Genomic DNA, 19,694 nt, shown 5'->3' with positions numbered 1-19,694 from the left:
GCTTAGAGCTTACTGGTGGTTTGACCATTTGGTGCCTCTCTTAGTGTGCCGGATTGCGCTTCCATGGCTGGAGCTCTACAACAAGCGATGTTAGTAAATGTTTTAGCTTCAAATTCAGTGAATAATCAGGAAGTCAATGCAGGAGTGCATAAACTGTCCAATTCCGTGGTAGCTTCTGCACTCTTGGGTTGGCTTCCAAATATTTCACTAATTTCACAAAGGTTTTCTATTATCACACAGATATTTCCAAGGTCATGTGCGCAATATGAAACGGAGGAGGATGACGCAAGCAAGTTGACTTACTGGTGATATCAGCAATTTTAGAATTTCGTTTGATAACTGTTCAGTAAAACATAATAGATACATTCGGTACTCTAGTTTACTGAGATTTAGCCATTCACCGTAAAGCTGTTATTTTACGGAAAGTTCAATACTTGCTATTACCGTATTCAGTACTTGTTGCAAAAGCTACAAAACATCAGTAGTTTTATTGAAAAAAGCTGAAAGTTCAGTTTTTTTTTTGAATTTACAGTTCGATAACTGTAAAAGATATACCGAACAAGAAAGCCATGATTAAGTATGCAGGCCAGTCCCTTTTGTCGTCCACTTTGTAATGGAACAAACTCGTTTGCTTATTACAGCGCTCCTAGTAGACGTTTTTGATGGCTTTTGGGGTCTGTTTGTTGACAATAACAATGACAATAGCAGTGTATTTTTTAAGTTCATAAACGCTCTTGTTGGAAATACACAGTTCGAAAAGGTAGTTTAAATTTCTGTTCAATATGATGCACATAAATGGAGCGTCACATATCATATACGTTTACATTATATATCATTCCATGCAATGTAGCAAATATTGTATGCAAAAGGCCATATTTGTAAACAACATTGCTTGCAAGATGCTCGATTGCGTGAAATGAAATACAAGTTTACGTGAATGGTTGTTTACAACACAATTAAAATTCAGAATTTTTTATCTGTGTAGTCACCATGCAAGATGAAAAAAAAATCGTGCACAGTCACCATCGTGACCCACGTCCAAGCTGGCTAAAGTGTTGAATTTTCCTAGAAACACCGTATGGCGCGTGCTCAAAACGTACAGGGAAACCTTGACGACGATTTGGAAGCCTGAGACTAGATGAGACTCACCCTAATGGCTCAACCAAGACTTCCGGGTAACTATCTCATTAGCACGAGACCCCTGAACTGTGTCACAAGGCCGGCATGCTACTGGGTAATTCAAAGGGACTACGCGGAACAAAATGTGTAGAAACTGTGGGAATGAAAGCGATGGTGTAATGAATTGAAAGCTAAAGTATGGGTGGAAAAAGTCCAGGAATTTATTTATACGGAATTATGGTGGGGATTTTTAAGTTTTATTGGGCTATAGTGGGGTGTGGTCTATGGGTTTCTGCTGCTTTGGTACGTACCGGCAATGTTTGCTGGACGATGGCGAGCGCTTGCGGATGGTGCTTGTGTTGAGGCCAACGTTGTTTGACCGCGATGGCGGTCCGTGGCTTGATCAGTCCGTCGAAAATGACGGATCGGTGGCTTCGACTGCTCTGGAAGATGGCGCCTGGTTACTGGAGCTGTGGTCACGAAAATGGCGGATTGGATGCTTGGATTTGCACGTTACGATAGCAGTAGCTTTTTCTGGGTCAACGGCGTCTCCCTTCGTTGGTTAATATCAGCTGACCGTGACAAGGCCACCTTGGTCGACCCGAGGATGCTGGTGATTATCAAGCCGGAGAGTGGAAGGTCCTTGACTTTTCGACCAAGACAGTCGAAACTCACTTGGTCGAAACATGCCGATTGTGAAGATCTGTACGTGGATCAAAAAAAGGTCCTGAAGGACAAATTGTTGTTTAAAACCAAGCCAAAATCGAACTTGGTCAAACTCAGTTACCTAAACGAACACCAGGAATAGAAAAAGGTCGCTCACTGCACTTTGAGGCACTTTAGTTCACTTTCGGTTCACTTTAGTACTTAAGACTTAATATCCACTCATTTCTTGTAGGTACGACCACCGTTTTACTTCTGAGCAATGGTTGACTATCCTAGATATCAAAAGCCCTACTTTTCCCATCCAGTTTACCAACAGCTCCTTATTTCCTACAATTTCCTTCCTTGCACGGGAAAAAATCTGATTCCATTTTCATGAATAAAAAATCATGAAATGAAAAAACTTGCCATCCCATGAAATCGTAACAATGATTCATGATTTCGTCATGGAAATTCATGATTTCATAATGCAGTGGAATCAAGACCGCTACAAGCGTTACACGTGCTTGGCAAACCGTCTTCATAAGCCGCACTACATAGGTATCTCTTATACGCCTTTTGTCTTCCAACTTATACAAGTACTGATAGTCTAGTGGTGAAAGTATGGGTTTAGTGATCTCAAGGTTCTTGGTTCGAATCCAGTCTGATGCTTTATTTAATTCTTTTTGCATTTTTTGGTTAAAAGTTAAACCCATGAATTTAGCTCATGATTTCAACTCGGATGATTCATGATTTTGGGAATATTTGCTGCGTTACGCAAAAGTTGCTCATGATATCATGAATATTATTCATGGTGTATTTTCATAACATGAAAATACGCTGTGTTCATGAAATCATGAGTCATTTTTCTCATTTCGGAGATCGGATTTTTTCCCGTGTGTAGCTTATAGCGAACCCCACACGTATCAATATATTGACGCGAAGGGGAATTATTGACATTAATATTGATGATGTGAATACATAAATATTGTCAATACCGATGTATTGACGTCAATATTGAATGTATTGACAATACGATTATTGTCAATAAAAGCAATCGTGTACGGTCCACATATCACCCATCCATATTATCTCCTTCTCCTATTCAGATTTCCTACCACAGTTGATCACACCACCCTTTCGATCCTGTCTCGCCCAATTATGTTTAGAAAATATCGATTTCAAACTAATCCTACTAACAAACACCAAAATATTAGGAATTTTACCTGCGATGTAAACATCCATGCATGCAAACATTCATACATGTACTTCCTTTTCACGTAAACTAGCAGCTTGCAAGAAATGTTGCATACAATATATATATATATGGAATATTGCATGACGTGTCTCATACATTTACACGATCTGTAATGTACACTTGCATGATACATGACGCTCTATTTATGTGCATCATAGTAACGGAAATTTACACTACTTTTTTAGCTGTGTAGAAATAAATAATTTTACAAGTGACGGAATCCGTCTTTGACATAAAAGATGAGACGTAAACAAACATGGCATGTAATATTGAGTGCTCCGAGACGGAAAAGTTTGTTGCTCGACGAAAAGTACCGCTGATTGAGCTATATTTTGCGTCTGTTATGACTCCAATTATTGTCAAAATTGACGCTCGTATATGTCACTCTCAGAGCACCTAAATTAACATGTTTTTTTCTAAGTGTGTAGAACATTGTATCTAAACGATTACAAGCCTCAAAGTAAACGTCGAAGTGGAACTGCCAACTGCTAGCTCCATGCAGGGCTGTTATCTGATCACTCAATGCGCGCAATGTACTGATTTTCTGAAATATACAAAGTGAGAATCAGGCAAACACAAAGTTGGTTTGTTTTTCACCCTGCGCAAGTGTAAAGCAGCGGAAAAAAGAAGATAGACACACACCCAGAAAAAAACGAAAGCTCAATGTGTAGCCATCGCTCCGACGGCTCCGACGCAAAGAGTGCCACTCGGTGTAGGATTGCAAATGGGAATCACAGCAAAAAGAAAAAATTCTTCTTTGCTATGCCCTTCTTCATCTCAGTCATGGTAATCAAAGTCTGCAAAGAATTCAAAGAAGACATTAGCGCTTGTTGTATTCAGGGCTGGCAAATGGCATTTTCAATGAAAGATCTCACGCGATATTTAGAGAGATACTTCTGTTACTATCATCGGATGAGAAAACTATGATAGAGATTTACTTCAAAATCTCATCAATATTTTGTCTTGGCAGAACGTGGCAGTATTGTTAACATCGCAATTACTAGCTCATTTATTGATATTAATGTTACTTGTACCTTGGAAATCCTAAAAATATATGCACTCTACCGATTACATACTGTTGTTTGCCTATATTCATCTAAATCAATTAGAAATGTTAATGTCAAAACCGTATGACAATTATTCTCAGGAATGCTAGATCATTGGAAAATGACAAAACATTTCATTATAGGTAGTTTCATCTCGTGATAGTGTTTTTTCATTGTCACATGACGGTCGTGATATTTAACAGCTCTGGTTGTATTATATTCGCTGCCTGCGCCGCACGGAGTGTACGGCACATTGAGTGAATCGCTTTGTACATGCATCTCACAACACTCTTTGTCGAATGTTGTGAGATGCATGTACAAAGTTGCTTTCCAGCCCTGGCTCCATGGAAAGTTAAGGTTAGGTTATCTTTATTAGCGAGACTTTCAGCCAGAGGCTGGTTCATATCTTTCCATTGAAAGGTCGTGAAGTCCTTTAGAAGCATCTCAGGTATGTCCTATCGCGATTTGAGTGAAACGGATGATGCCGTCCGTAGTACAGTGCAGCGAATTCACTACCACGAAGGCTTACAGGCATACCATAGCTAGAACCCGTGCTCAATAGCTGTATGACAAACAATCCTCTGCCAAGATGGAGGGTTGCTGAAGCCACCACCATTAATGGTGTCAGCACTATAGCCTACAGTTTTTATGTTATGTTTATATGTGCATTGACGACACTTATGCGTTACAAAATCTTAAGTGAATAATCATTAATGTCTTAGATTGGCAGATAATCGAGCCAAAGAACCAACAACTTTTGCTTCTAGCAAAAAATGGGTGGATGACGTTTGTGCCACCGGACACATATAAAAATTCTGAATTTTAATAGTGATGTAAACATTCATTCGTGGACCTCCCTTAGCTCAGTTGGTAAAGGCACAGCTACAAAGCAAGACCATGCTGGAGGTGGCTGGGTTCGATTCCCGGTCCAGTCTAGGAATTTTTCGGGTTGGAAAATTTCTCGACTTCCCTGGGCATAGAAGTATGATTGGACTTGCCACACAATTATACCAATGCAAAAATGGTACAGGCATCGAAAGCTCTCAATTAATAACTGTGGAAGTGCATCTAGAACACTAAGTTGAGAGCACGCAATAAGCTAATATGCCATACGCAATAAGCTTGAAATGCGAGGAAGAAGAAGAAGAAGTAAACATTCATTCACGTAAACTTGTATTTTATTTAACGCAACCGAGCAACTTGCAAACAATGTTGTTTACAACAATGGGTTTTTGCATACAATATTTGCTACATTGCATGAAATGTCTCAGAACTTTACATGATATATAATGTAAACTTATATGATATGTGACGCTCCATTTATGTGCATCATACTGAACAGAAATTAACACTACTTTTTCGAACTGTGGAGTGATGACAACTTGTTGACCAAGACCGGTTGGTGAATACTTATGGATGATGAAACCTATGTAAAGGCCGACTTCGGACAGCTTCCAAGGACCAAAATTTTGCAAGGTGAAGGCTCCAGGAGGTATCCCTGGTAGATTCAAATTTGTATTTGCGGATAAATTCGCACGCAAATAGGGTTAATTACCCGATTTCCGGCCTATTAAGCACAACCAGCACTTAGTATTTCTTAATCTTGCGTAGTTTAGCACCAAACGGAATGTTATTATTCCTGATGGCTTCTAAATTTATTTACCTTTCCGTACGTATCGTAAAATTTGATAAGGAGTAACACATTTTTGAGATATTATTAAAAATCTAACACTGCTTCTTGACGCCAAACTCGGCCAACGGATTCTAAACTCGGCCTAACGCATTGCAACTTGCCTAAAATTGATTCGGTCGGAGCGCTTCTTTTGTTTTTGGGAATTATGGATGCAAACCTTCATATCACGCGTTCTGATTGACTTCGTTCGGTAGCATTTGAACTAAAGTATCGTACCAAACGCATAATTTACCTGTTAACGCCGGAATCATGGATTTGTTTGGTGTTTTCTGCTTGATAGGACCTAAAGGGCGCTCAGGCCGAAGTAGTTCTCTACCCTATATGATCTGACAGGGAATTTGCAGCTGCGGTCAGAAGACAAAGGTCTTCGTCACTGAAAAAATAATGAACTCGGAGGTTTACAAAACCGAACGTCGGAGGGAATTCTGCCCTTTATCCAGTCAAAATACTCAAAGCAAGAGCCACATGTGAAAAGGGCATACAAGCTTTTTGTAAACAAACCTTTGTAGGTTCTTTTCTCGCCAACCAAGGGTCGCCTACGCAAACCAACCACATCATCGGAAAGGGGAAAGTTTCTCCTACCCTGTGATGTTGATGGTTTGCGTTGGTGTCATATGGATGGCGAGAAAAGGGCATAAGCAGGTTTGTTTACAAAAAGCTTGTATGCCCTTTTCACATGTTGTTCTTGAAATGATGTTGTTCCATTTCTAAGTAGGCCATGCTTTTTTTTTTCTTTGGTTTGTTTTTTTCCGTTGATCTTGTTTTCCGTGCTGAGCTCCAATGCTACCGACGCGAGGAAGGCAGCTCCCACACCTGGACCCTACCTATCGACCCATCAACTCATGAACCGGGGACCAACGGCTTTACTTCCCATCCGAAGGAAGGCGTGATCAGAGATGTTATGCCTCAGAACATCCCGGCGGCGCCGACTGGGATTGAACCCAGGCCTGCTGGGGTGACTAGGCCATGATTTATTTAAGGTTTATGTCTACAATTTTGGGCTTGTTTAATTATGTTTGCATCAAAAATGGCTTGTGAATAGCCTCGAAATGCGTTATCAAACAGTATATTTCAACTTCTCTAAAACATTTGACAAAGTTCCACATACACTTGCTGTGAAAATACTCAAACGCATGGGATTCCCGAAGTGGCTTACTCGATGTCTACAATCGTGTCTATTTGGGCGCAGGGCTTTTGTGCAGCTTGGAGGAACCTCCTCTGAAAATCTCTCAATTGCATCCGGAGGCCCCCAAGGAAGTCAAGTAGGACCATTACTTTTCGCGCTATTTGTGAATAATCTTTGCCCACTATTTAATAAAGTATATGTTCACTGATGACCATGAAAACAGAGCTGGAGTTGAAGAACATTTGGGTAAAAACAACAAAAACACTGGGAAAATCGGTTGTATAAAATTTGATGGATGCAAAAAAAGGAAGGTGTGGGCATTCGGGATGGGAGACGAAATTGAATAAAATCAATTTTGTAAATCATAATTCATTAGTAGTTTTTCATTTCCTGAAAATTTCAAGAAAATCTAATAATCGCTTTAATTTTTGGTGAGTAAATAAGTGTGTGCCATTTTTATCGAATACACCCACTACACTCAGAATTTCAGGATCAGAGGTGCAATGCCTCAAAACATCCCGGAGGTGCCGACTGGGATTGAACCCAGGCCTGCTGGGATGAGAGGTAATCACGCTTACCACTACACCACCGGCACTTATGAATAATTATTTTTATAGATTATCCATGTAACGATGAATAAAGATGTATTTTTAAAGTATAACATGAACCCTTTAATTTGATTTCATTCTCGTTCATAAAAGCGATGGTCCATGGTACTTGTTAATACACCAAATTTAAATACCTTAAGTAACTAAAATTATCGTTAAAATTTCAAACTCTCTGTGCATAAAATCTCAAACGAAATTAAAACATCCCATTTTTCTCGCTTTCAGTATTACCCGAGCATCCGATAGTGCTGAACCAGTGGGGTCAACAACTCAACAGCTCCATACTGGGCCCAATGGAAGAAGGTGACGATATCATGCTGACCTGCCGCGTTGTGGGAGGTAAGTGAACAAATAACCGCAGCAACTCTTTTTCGAAACTAAACTTACGCAAATATTGAAATACTATTATGATAGTCAAATTGAAGATAAGAAACCGTATAGGGGTCATTCCATCTCAAGTGACCAATGCAAATGCATCGACTCTTTCCGATGTGAATCAAAATTGGTGGGTCTTCTTAGCTCAGTCGGTAAAGCCACAGCTACAAAGCAAGACCATGCTGGAGGGGGCTGGGTTCAATTCCCGGTCCGGTCTAGGAATTTTTCGGGTTGGAAAATGTCTCGACTTCCCTGGGCATAATAGAGTATGATGTTGTACTTGCCACACAATTATACTAATGCAAAAATGGTACAGGCATGGAAAGCTCTCAATTAATAACTGTGGAAGTGCATCTAGAACACTAAGTTGAAAGCACGCAATAAGCTAATATGCCATACGCAATAAGCTTGAAATGCGAGGAAGAAGAAAGAAGAAGAGTCTTCTTATTTAGCGCCAAAACTAAAAAATCTAAAGTTTTGACTCGGGGAACTGCCCACTTTTTGCCGATTTTTGATAAACACCAATTTTATTTTTACATATCACTGAATCCAATAAAGATACAAACGGCGTTGGGTACCCTTTTTGAAGCATTTTAAAAATGCAATCATATTGTGTGACCATAATGTGTCTACAGTATTACCAACTCTACGATTAATTCATTTTAGAACTTTAAATGCAAATATCTCCAATACTCTCATTTTTTTTAGTTTCACAACGCAAAAGTGTTCAGCACACTTTTTTTTTCATGAGAATCACTTAACGAGAAAGAAACATATGTGTCGTTTAGGAAACATTAAACTCTAAAGTTTACATGATTTTAAAAATGATCCATTACACCAAAACGTTTCTTTATAGACTATTGATATATTGTTGACGGTTGTTCAAAAGTATAAAATCTGTAAGCATGTTGAAGACCTGATCCTACTATCTTTAAGCACAACCAAATGCTGCGATCAGATTTTTTGTTTTCTACAGTGTTGCCATGTTGCGATTTATATAATTAAACCGTAGAAGAGATTTATATAATTAAACTAGTAACCGTAGAAGAGAACTATAATATTATATTTAATTTCAATCCTTAAATGATTTCAATAGGGAGTGCTTTACAAATTAAAATATTGGCTCGACTCCTAGTGAAAAACTTATCCTTACCAATTGTATTCGACTAATCTGAACACGTAAGTTTTTGAGATTTTTGTTATATTGTACTCAAGACTTTGAACTAAAACATAACAAAAAATCTCAAAATCTTTAACTTTTCTGTTCTGCAAATTCAAGCAAACTCCGTAATCATGTTGTTTTAAATTTTAAATCTAATAATTTTGTTTCGAATGCCATAATGTTTTTTTCTTTGTCACTTCTCACCATATGAGTGTCTATAAAAAGATTATTACAGTGGTTGTTATTTATAACAGAAATTGATAGAATCGTGGTACAATGTTGGCCGTTATGGTCGAGACGTTATTGACTGATAAAGCAAACAAAAAACTCTTAAGCTACCTAGCAAGTCCATTAGACCATCTTACCTTCATCAAAAATTAATTTCTGCCACTCAGAGCTACGCTCCAACGACAGGACCATGCTTTCATTCCCTTTACAGAGATATTCTGATAATGACAGAAGTTTAATTGATTCATTACCATGCACACCGTCGTGCAACCGGCTGGAACAGTGCGAAAAGCTGCCAAGCAAACCATCTACCGACGTCGTCATCGCTGTAAGCCCATCACAGCAGCAGCTCTTTATTACCATACCGGTACCATCTTCTGTTGATCAAAGAAGCAATACGGAGAGATATCCGACGGAAGAGCATATGCCATCTTAGAGTGCACCGCACGCTACCGACCGACTGACTGCATCCGCATAGTCCAAGACCAAGCAAACTGTTTTCGCATGACGAAGTAAATCATAATTTTCAATTTATTCAGCTTAATAATGGATAATAATAATCTTTATTGTCTGGCGGGTGGCCGTCTAAGTCAGTAGTTGGAATTTCAATTGCTCCGCTTCTAATCTGCCAAGGATCTGCTCGTCGGTTCCTAACCTTTGCTAACTTACGAAATGCAACCGAGCCATGTCGTCGTCTGGAGTCTGTCTGCTAACAGAACCTGAGTACACAGAACGTACAGCGGTATGAAAATTCCGGCTAATATGGCTCTCTGGAGAGATGCTGAACGTTTTAAGGATTTCACGGAAGGACAAGTCGCTTGTGGTAATGCGAACCCAGAATATGTCATATGGCCTCCAGCCGACCATCACCGACCAACCGGTGGCGTTGCGTTGGTTGCTGCGTTGGAACGGGCCCGCAAATGCTGATGAATGTTGAATTGAATGTGTTTTCCAACTTTGGCGGTGGATAAAGTGGCACCGACGTTCGTACAGTCAGGAATCCTTATTGCCGGATTCCTTATTGCCGGTATCCCTTATTGCCGGATCCTTATTGCCGGGCTATCCGCGAATAAGGATACCCACAGCTTATGGGATTTTCACTAATGGGGGCTGTAGTGGATTATCTCATTTGTTTGAATACATAAAGCTATACTGTCTTGGACAAAGTTGCTGTACTGGGTTAGACCAACAAGCCTGTGCCATTGGATTCAGGTTAAATTGGGAACTACGTCGCTAGAGGCGCTTCACTTTTATGTTACTTATGACGGGTGCTATAATATATGGATCATATTTCCAACATAGAATATTTCGTGGTCCTGGCCATATAGAAAGTTACTGTCTTCAGCAAAGTTGTTCAGGTGACCAAGTCCTTTCGGATGGTGGTCATATTAGTTCAGAACTCTCTCACTACGCAGCGCTAGTGTGTATGTGCAATTTCTATATAAACTGTATCTCGAGAGCCTAGCCATATAGAAAGTTGCTGTTTTCAGCAAAGTTATGCAGGTGATCAAGTCCTTTTGGATGGTGGCCATATAAGTTCAGAACTCCCTCACTACGCAGCGCTAGTGTGCATGTGAAATTCCTATATAAACTGTATCTCGAGAGCCTGGCCATATAGAAAGTTGCTGTTTTCAGCAAAGTTGTGTAGGTGACTAAGTGCTTTCGGATGATGGTCACATTAGTTCAGAACACGCTCACTACGTGGCGCTAGTGTGCAAGTGAATTTCCTGTATTAGCTGTATCTCGAGAACCTGGCCTTATAGAAGGTTACTGTCTTCAGCAAAGTTGTTCAGGTGACTAAGTCCTTTCGGATGATGGTCATATTATTTCAGAACTCTCACACTACGCGGCGCTAGTGTGCACATGAACTTCCTTAATATGTTATGTCTCGAAAGTTTGTCCATATAAGATGTTGCTGTGCAATGTGAGAACAGGAACCGGAAAAGGGATGACGTGTAGAGGCCGAAAATCGATGTCAGATGCCATTTTGGAATCCAAGATGGCGGCCATCGGTTCAAGAAAAACTGTCAAATACCCTACAATATGGATATTTTTGGAAAGGGGACGACGTGTAGAGGTCGGAAATCGATGCCAGACGTCATTTTGGAATCAAGATGGCGGCCATCGAGTCAAGAAAAACTGTCAAATACCCAACAACATGGGTATTTTCGGATAGGAGATGACGTGTAGAGACCGGAAATCGATGTCAGATGCCATTTTGGAATCCAAGATGGCGACCATAGGTTCAAGAAAAACTGTCAAATACTGTCATTTTGGAATCAAGATGGCGGCCATAGGGTCAAGAAAAACTGTCAAATACCCTATAATACGGGTATTTCTGGAAAGGGAACGACGTGTAGAGGCCAGAAATCGATGTCAGACGCCATTTTGGAATCCAAGATGGTTGCCATCGGTTCAAGAAAAACTGTCAAATACCCTACAACATGGGTATTTTCGGATAGAAGATGACATGTAGAGACCGGAAATCGATGTCAGATGCCATTTTGGAATCCAAGATGGCAGCCATCGGGTCAAGAAAAACTGTCAAATACCCAACAACATGGGTATTTTCGGATAGGGGATAGGAGATGACGTGTAGAAACCGGAAATGGATGTCAGATGCCATTTTGGAATCCAAGATGGCGACCATAGGTTCAAGAAAAACTGTCAAATACCCTACAATGTGGATGTTTTTGAAAGGAGATGTCGTGTAGAGGCCGGAAATCGATGCCATACGACATTTTGGGATCCAAGATGGTGGCCATAGGGTCAAGAAAAACTGTCAAATACTCTACAATATGAGTATTTCCGGAAAGGAAACGACGTGTAGAGGCCGGAAATCGATGCCAGATGCCATTTTGAAAACCAAGATGGCGGCGATCGGTTCAAGAAAAACTGTGAAATACACTACAATTTGGGAATTTCCAAAAAGGGACGACGTGTAGAGGCCAGATATAGACTCCAGACGCTATTTTGGAATCCAATATGGCGGCAACATGTTTTCCATGGTCACCATAGCCGGTCGAACTCCAGACGAAACTAGAACCGCACTACCGTTCATACATGGATAGAAATCTCCTTATACCTTTTGGCAAATTTCTATTGCTGATTATTCATAAAATTTATAGGTCAACTAATAAGCAGACGCCTTGCAAAAAGTTAATGAAGATCATGTGTCAAATGAAATGTATAAGTGGTCATACATACCTTTAATGCATTCTTTTATGACCTATGTTGTATGTCTTATGGAATGCATAAGGCTTATGTTTTGGCAAAAATGTATAAGTGAAACACATGAATAAAATAATTGATTTTCGTTTCGTGTACTGGTGACAACGCTCTGATGAGACAACTAAACCTTACCCCAAGCTCCTCCCCTGATCCAATTCTTCAACAATGTACCTCTCTAACCTTGAGTAAGAGAGTGAATGTTGTTACAAACAAAGAAGAATATCGCGTATAATTTATTGTGTATAGCGTATCACTGAGCAAGATCGCAACGTAACGTGGAAAATTCCTCAAAACAATAAAACGCTTTGATTTATTTTATTTTTTTCTATCATAAACTACAGATTTATTTCTGGACCCCTCTACAGTGAATATGGATGATATTTTCATCCACCACCTGGTGCGGCAGAAATCGAGTTAAAACTAAATCAACTCTCTGAGGTCGAAAGTTTCTGCACATTGGACAGCAATGTTGAACGGAGTGCAAAAATGCAAGATTTGCTAAGGGAAGTCGAGACCCTTCTCACGGAGTGGAAGAACGAGAGTGACTAGAATGCATAAAACATGACAGCGCTGGTTGGTTCTTTGTCATCGAAAAAGAAAATAAAATGTGGAATAAATCTGTAGTTTACGCTACAAAAAACAAAACAAATCAAAGAGTTTTATTGTTTTGAGGAATTTTCCACGTTACGTTGCGATCTTGCTCAATGATACGCTATACACAATAAATTATACGCAATATGCTTGGTAAGCCTTATTTATGGAAAACTTGTTGCTACCATATTGGATTCCAAAATAGCGCCTGGAATGTATATCTGACCTCTACACGCCGTCCCTTTTCGGAAATTCCCACATTGTAGGATATTTGACAGTTTTTCTTAAAACCGATGGCCGCCATCTTGGTTTTTAAAATGGCGTCTGGCATCGGTTTCCGGCCTCTGCACGTCATCCCCCATCCGGAAATACACATGTTGTAGGGTATTTCACAGTTTTTATTGAACCGATGGCCGCCATCTTGAATTTCAAAATGGCATCTGGCATAGATTTTTGGCCTCTACACGTTGTTTCCTTTCCGGAAATACTCATACTGTAGGGTATTTGACAGTTTTTCTTGAACCGATGGCCACCATCTTGGATTCCAAAATGGCATCTGACATCGATTTCCGGCCTCTACACGTCATGCCTTTTCCGGTTCCTGTTCTCACATTGCACAGCAACATCTTATATGGACAAACTTTCGAGACATAACATATTAAGGAAATTCATGTGCACACTAGCGCCGCGTAGTGTGAGAGTTCTGAAATAATATGACCATCATCCGAAAGGACTTAGTCAGCTGAACAACTTTGCTGAAGACAGTAACCTTCTATAAGGCCAGGTTCTCGAGATACAGCTTATACAGGAAATTCACTTGCACACTAGCGCCACGTAGTGAGCGTGTTCTGAACTAATATGACCATCATCCGAAAGGACTTGATTACCTGCACAACTTTGCTGAAAACAGCAACTTTCTATATGGCCAGGCTATCGAGATACAGTTTATATAGGAATTGCACATGCACACTAGCGCTGCGTAGTGAGAGAGTTCTGAACTAATATGGCCACCATCCAAAAGGACTTGATCACCTGCAGTACTTTGCTGAAAACAGCAACTTTCTATATGGCCAGGATCACGAAATATTCTATGTTGGAAATATGATCCATATATTATAGCGCCCGTCATAAGTAACATAAAAGTGAAGCGCCTCTAGCGGCGTAGTTCCCAATTTAACCTGAATCCAATGGCACAGGCTTGTTGGTCTAACCCAGTACAGCAACTTTGTCGAAGACAGTATAGCTTTATGTATTCAAACAAATGAGATAATCCACTACAGCCCCCATTAGTGAAAATCCCATAAGCTGTGGGTATCCTTATTCGCGGTTCCTTATTCACGCCCCCGTTACCCCGGCAATAAGGATTCCTGACTGTATAACTTTTGAGTGCGGTTGAAGATTGCTTGCATCAACAACTGCGAGTAAATTAAATTCAAGTCATCGTCGTGGGAGGTCTTGCTGTGCGGTCTCTAAATATATTCGAAGGAGTTCTGTACTTGAATCTTGCAAAATGTCATCATGATATGCATAAAATAATTCAGATAGGGTAGAGACCTATATCGCCATATGTGCACAGTTCAGTCTTATCGAGCAGAAACGTCAAATATATCAATGATTGCGATGTGAACGAATAAATCACACACAGCAAAAAATAAATTGTAATAGTACATTCAAGAGGATGCACTTCAATCATGTCAAAAATCTCATGTAACAAATATAAACAAATGCAGTAAAAGCAGCGTAATGTCAGTTCATGCATTGTATTTATGATAATTTTGTCCTTTTTGGCAAATAATATCACACCATATTTTTGACACGATTGAAGTGCATCCACTTTGATGTGATATCAAATTTTTTTTTTTGCTGTGTAATGAAAGCTACAAAACAAAGTCTATATGAATATTTACATCCATTCTTCTCAAAAACAAATGAAGCGCTCCTAGCGAATCCATTTTTTCTCTCTTCAATCGTATCTAACGACGTTTCAATGTTGTTGGACTTGAATGTACCCATTAATGAGTAAAAAAAAGTCCCATTTTGAATAAAAAGTTCAATTTTGAAGAAAAAGTCCCATTTCGAGTAAATTTGTTATCAATTAATCAGTAACAATCACTTATTAATGGATAAAAAACAATACTCATTAATGAGCTTAAACTACTTTTCTTCAAATTGGGTATATTTTACCCAATAAAGGGAACTTTCAAGTTAGCGTGTGTGGCGTGAAAACGCATCGACTCACCCCCCACCAATCACATGAGTCTGAGTGCACTATAGTCTTATTGGGTAAAATATACCCAATTTGAAGAAAAGTGGTTTAAGCTCATTAATTGAGTATTGTTTTTAAGTAACGCAATTGACCACTTTGTCGAGCAGTTTTGGCGTGACTTTCTACCAGCGATTTCACAAAACTGGACCAATAATTTCTATTTTTTTATGAAACGCATAAATGTTGGCTACTTTTCTTGAGGTTCTAGAAGAAAAAATCTCAAAATAATGTTTTATTTTAAAGTTCGAGTGGTAGTAAACGTCATTTTAAGTGCTCGAATAAAGTGGTTAATTAATAACTTATTTAGTACGCCCGTGCTTTCGCTTCTAATTACCATATAACTTCTCTTTAGGTTGTAATCAAAGCGGTAAGGTAAGGTAAGAAGATACCGTACATTCGCTTTGATTACAACCTAAAGAGAAGTTATATGGTAATTAGAAGCGAAAGGACGGGCGTACTAAATAAGTAATTAATTGCGTTACTTATTCGCCATGAATAATCACTGAACATGTGAGTTATTTGAATTATAATTATTTAACCTATTATTTTTAAGACCTCAATCGATTTAACAGCTTAACAGCGTTGGGCAACAGTAGGAAACTAAGCGTTGTTGTTTGTCCCGCTAGAAGCGTGTCCCGCTAGAAGAATCGGTGCCCGTATCTTCGAAGCTTCTATTTTCAATACTGTAAAGATCTTCAAACGTAGCATGGAACAGTAGAAAGTGCCTATAATTACACCAGTGAACTTAGAATGTGCTCAAAGATTCACGTTGCTAATGTGAGTAAATTTACTGACCAACAGTTCCCATATTGCACTTGGTTGATCACATACTTAACCTCAATCCTGCAGCCCACTCAGCTCATAGGATCACAGACACCGAAGATACGCACTCAAATGTGGTTTAATCATTACCTACACATCGAGGGATTGGACTCCACGGGATCCTGTGACAGCAATTCATCCAACTCAGTCGATCTACTCGCAACGTTTGAATAAAAGCAACCCAGTGATCCTTGTCCCAAAGTTTCTCGCGTGTATGTTACTTGGTTCAACAACACACTTGATGTTCTTGCGTCATCGATCCATAGGCTGAGTGTTAACGTTAATATTTTTCTCAGAATGGACTGGAAAATTTTCGTGATGTTGAAGTGTTACGGGAGGGAGTGTTGCGTGAAAACGCATCGGCTCACCCCTCACCAAGAACATCACATGAGTCTGAGTGCACTATAGTCTAAAGTGAGTGCTTTTTGTTTATAGGCAAGGAGATACCTTGCTTTGCTGCTTTCGCTTTGATTACAACCTAAAGAGAAGTGATATGGAAATTAGAAGCAAAATCTACCATCTCTTTTATTGTTTTACTTTTCAACACAACATCAAATGTGACGTAACACATGCACGTGTATAGACAAAACATTCAACCTGCCAGACCACGCTGTATGACATTTTGTTTACACTCCTGAGCGGGAAAGCGGCAGGCTACGGACAGTGCTGCCATCTCCCCTATTTGTGCTTAAATCAATCTTTTTTTGGAAAGTTTAAGTTCCAAAAAAGCTCTCTTTAGACGAAGACAACATATCAAGAAGACTAGCAACTCTTCCATTCTCTCGTATGACCGCTATGAGGCAGGTACAATCGCGTCATCTGCCGCTCAAAGGTAAATGGTTCGAGTTAATTTGATAGCAAAGATTACATCCTCAGAAGAAAGGTTTGTGTATATACTCGTTTTTCTATGCGTTGCTTCAACCTTCACTCAAGTGCAGCGCTACTGTATCTGTCGCTTGGATTCTGGCAAAGTTGCCAGTCTTCTTGATATAATGTCTTCGCTTTAGATTTATTTATTATTTTTTTGATATTTATTTACCATGAAAAACATCCACTCATCCAAGTTATTGGTTTAAACTTCGTATATGCATGTTTTAATAAACTTATAGATCTAGACCAACAATTTAAATAGGCAGAACAAACAAACGTAAACAATGGCTTTAAACGCAAATTCCTCTAGAGAATAAAAGCACATCCAAGCAATCTAACATCGTCATCTGATAGAGCAAACTTCCTTTATCGAATGGCATTGTTAGTTTGCGTGGGAGTGTTTTGATTCTTGAGAATTTTGTGTTTAAAGCCATTGTTTACGTTTGGTTGTTCCGCCTATTCCAATTGTTGGTCTAGATATATACTGCTATAGGCAATACCAAAGAAGAATACTAAGATGACAGTCGGAAGAACTAAAACTTTCTATTTTAGTGTCCTCTTTCACGGTCCCTTTAATCCAATGAATACCCCTCGTATGCAAGGTAATTTTGTGGTTATGATCAGGGTGGCCAGACCAAGCGATTTATCGGTAGTCCTACCGATTTTCGGGATGCCTACCGATTCACAGACGAAAGGTTAAAAACTACCGATTTTTCGCTTTTCCTACCGAGAATCACAGATTTTTAGACTGTGTTCCATTTGTCGAATTTTCACTTCCATTTGAAACTTCGAAAATAAATTATAATGTTAGAAAATCCCTATGAAATTGATGTTCTGATTTTCGAGAAGGTGTTTGTCAAAATTGATTCTCGGTCTGTCAGAAATAAGTCTGGTACAATAGAACATTTATTTGAAAATTTTCCATCTGTCAAATTTAAGTGAATATTCACCAAATGAAACACAGCCTTAGTAATCTTGAAAAAATTTCAATACCTACGTTTTGTTTTCCGTGTAGTCAGAATTAGAAATGTTTATTTCGACACGTTTATATCAGAAGAACTGAAGGACCAAGGGCTAGGTCACTCCGCATACCAATCTTGGGTCATATTTGTTGTCAGTGTACCGATTGTGCCGTTCATAGAGCAAGTTGCGATTGTTTGTAAAATATCCATCCCGGCAACCCGGAATTTCTGACACCTTGAATGTTTTGGTTTGAAATCACAAGGATAATAATATTTTGGAATCTTCCGTGCTGGTATGGTGCCTGTATAACAGAAACTGGATTGACCGTATCAAGGCGGTGCAGAAAAAGTTTGTGCGCCTCGCTCTTCGGCACTTACCCTGGCGTGATTCGTCAAATCTTCCTCCATATGAACATCGTTGTATGCTGTTAGGCATCGATACTCTGGAGAAGCGTAGATCCAATTTGCAAGCCATCTTCGTCGCTAAGGTAATGACCAATGAAATCGATGCCCCATCTGGAGCAAGAATCTAATATAGGCACAATGTGCTGAGTAACTTACCTCTTGTGAAGGACAGTGTATTGATTTTGTCATCAAAATACTGATGTTTGGCAGTTCCATGCCAAACAATAAAAAGATAATTTCAAGACTATCTCTTCCGATTAGCATAAAACTTTGCATAAATGTTGCAACGGGTTACCCAACTAACATTTTCAGCTTTGTAAGCCAACTTTTCCAGCGTTGTGCTGTAAAATAGCTGAAAAGAAGCTGCAGATACAGCTACAAGCAAAAGCTAGCAAAATAGTTTTGAAGAGCGTTTACTCAACTTTCTCACAACCATTATTCAATTTGTCAGTCGCACTGAATAACATCAGCCAATAAACGCTAATGTCACTTCTATACACACACTAATAAACTTTCCACTTGTAGCTGCAAAACAAAGCTAACCAAGTGAATATATTACTCATTTGATGGCTTCTACACAACCAACAACTCTTGCTGAATAACATAAACTTAAAAAGTGCCTTTTCAACAACTAAACAACCTGTACTCAGCTTATAAACTGTGTTAGAGCAACTTCGGAAGCATTTTCACAGTCAACTAGGTTTATTTTTAGACGTGTGTAGTTTTACAGGTTTTACTCTGCTCTTTTATAACTAGTCGAGAAAAGTGATTCATGTGCACCATTATAAAGCCTCTACTCAGCGATTTTGTTGTAGAAGGGAATGTTGATTTGTTTACATAAGTTCAAAGTGTTGGCGTAGTACAGTTGGTAGTGTCAAGGTTTGCCAATGAGGCCGTCTCGAGTTCGATTCCAGGTTCCGGTGCAGGGTAAATAATTTGGTGATGATTTGTATGTAACTAATTTCGATTAATTTGATTCACAGCAAAATAAACTCAATAAATTCCTTCATAAAAAAGCGTAAACAGTATTTAACCCGGCTTCAAGATAAAGCTGTGTAGTGATTATTGGACTACCGGGAAAAGGTTTAATAAGCGCCTTTCAAGTTCACACACAACTAAAAAGCAGGATAACAGCTGTATAGAAGCGTTAATGGATATGAAATAAGAGCTTCTCCCGACTGTTCCAACAGCCATAAGTAGCTGACTAAGTTCGCCAGATTTGCGTGTATAGAGGTTGAGTAAAGGTTTCCTCATATCGTATAACGTTTGAATACAGCTTGAGATTGTATA

At 39.3% G+C, this 19,694-nt stretch overlaps 1 protein-coding gene across 1 annotated transcript in view; it reads left to right on the top strand.

The window, feature by feature from the left end:
* The window catches only part of LOC135706541 (protein turtle homolog A-like), a 1,327,166-nt gene that overhangs the window by 1,001,945 nt on the left and 305,527 nt on the right, over window positions 1-19,694 (top strand). Inside the window, exon 6 of the mRNA XM_065228176.1 lies at window positions 7,718-7,831. Coding sequence (XP_065084248.1) covers window positions 7,718-7,831 — 114 coding nt within the window. The remainder of the gene's footprint in view (window positions 1-7,717; window positions 7,832-19,694) is intronic.

Source organism: Ochlerotatus camptorhynchus, unplaced genomic scaffold (genome assembly GCF_037179485.1).
Source record: "Ochlerotatus camptorhynchus isolate MF236.1 unplaced genomic scaffold, CSIRO-AGI_Acam_v1.1 ptg000284l, whole genome shotgun sequence".
Classification (NCBI taxonomy): domain Eukaryota; kingdom Metazoa; phylum Arthropoda; class Insecta; order Diptera; family Culicidae; genus Ochlerotatus; species Ochlerotatus camptorhynchus.
The sequence above is the reverse complement of the archived record's forward strand: the minus strand, read 5'-3'. Positions and strand labels throughout refer to the sequence as shown.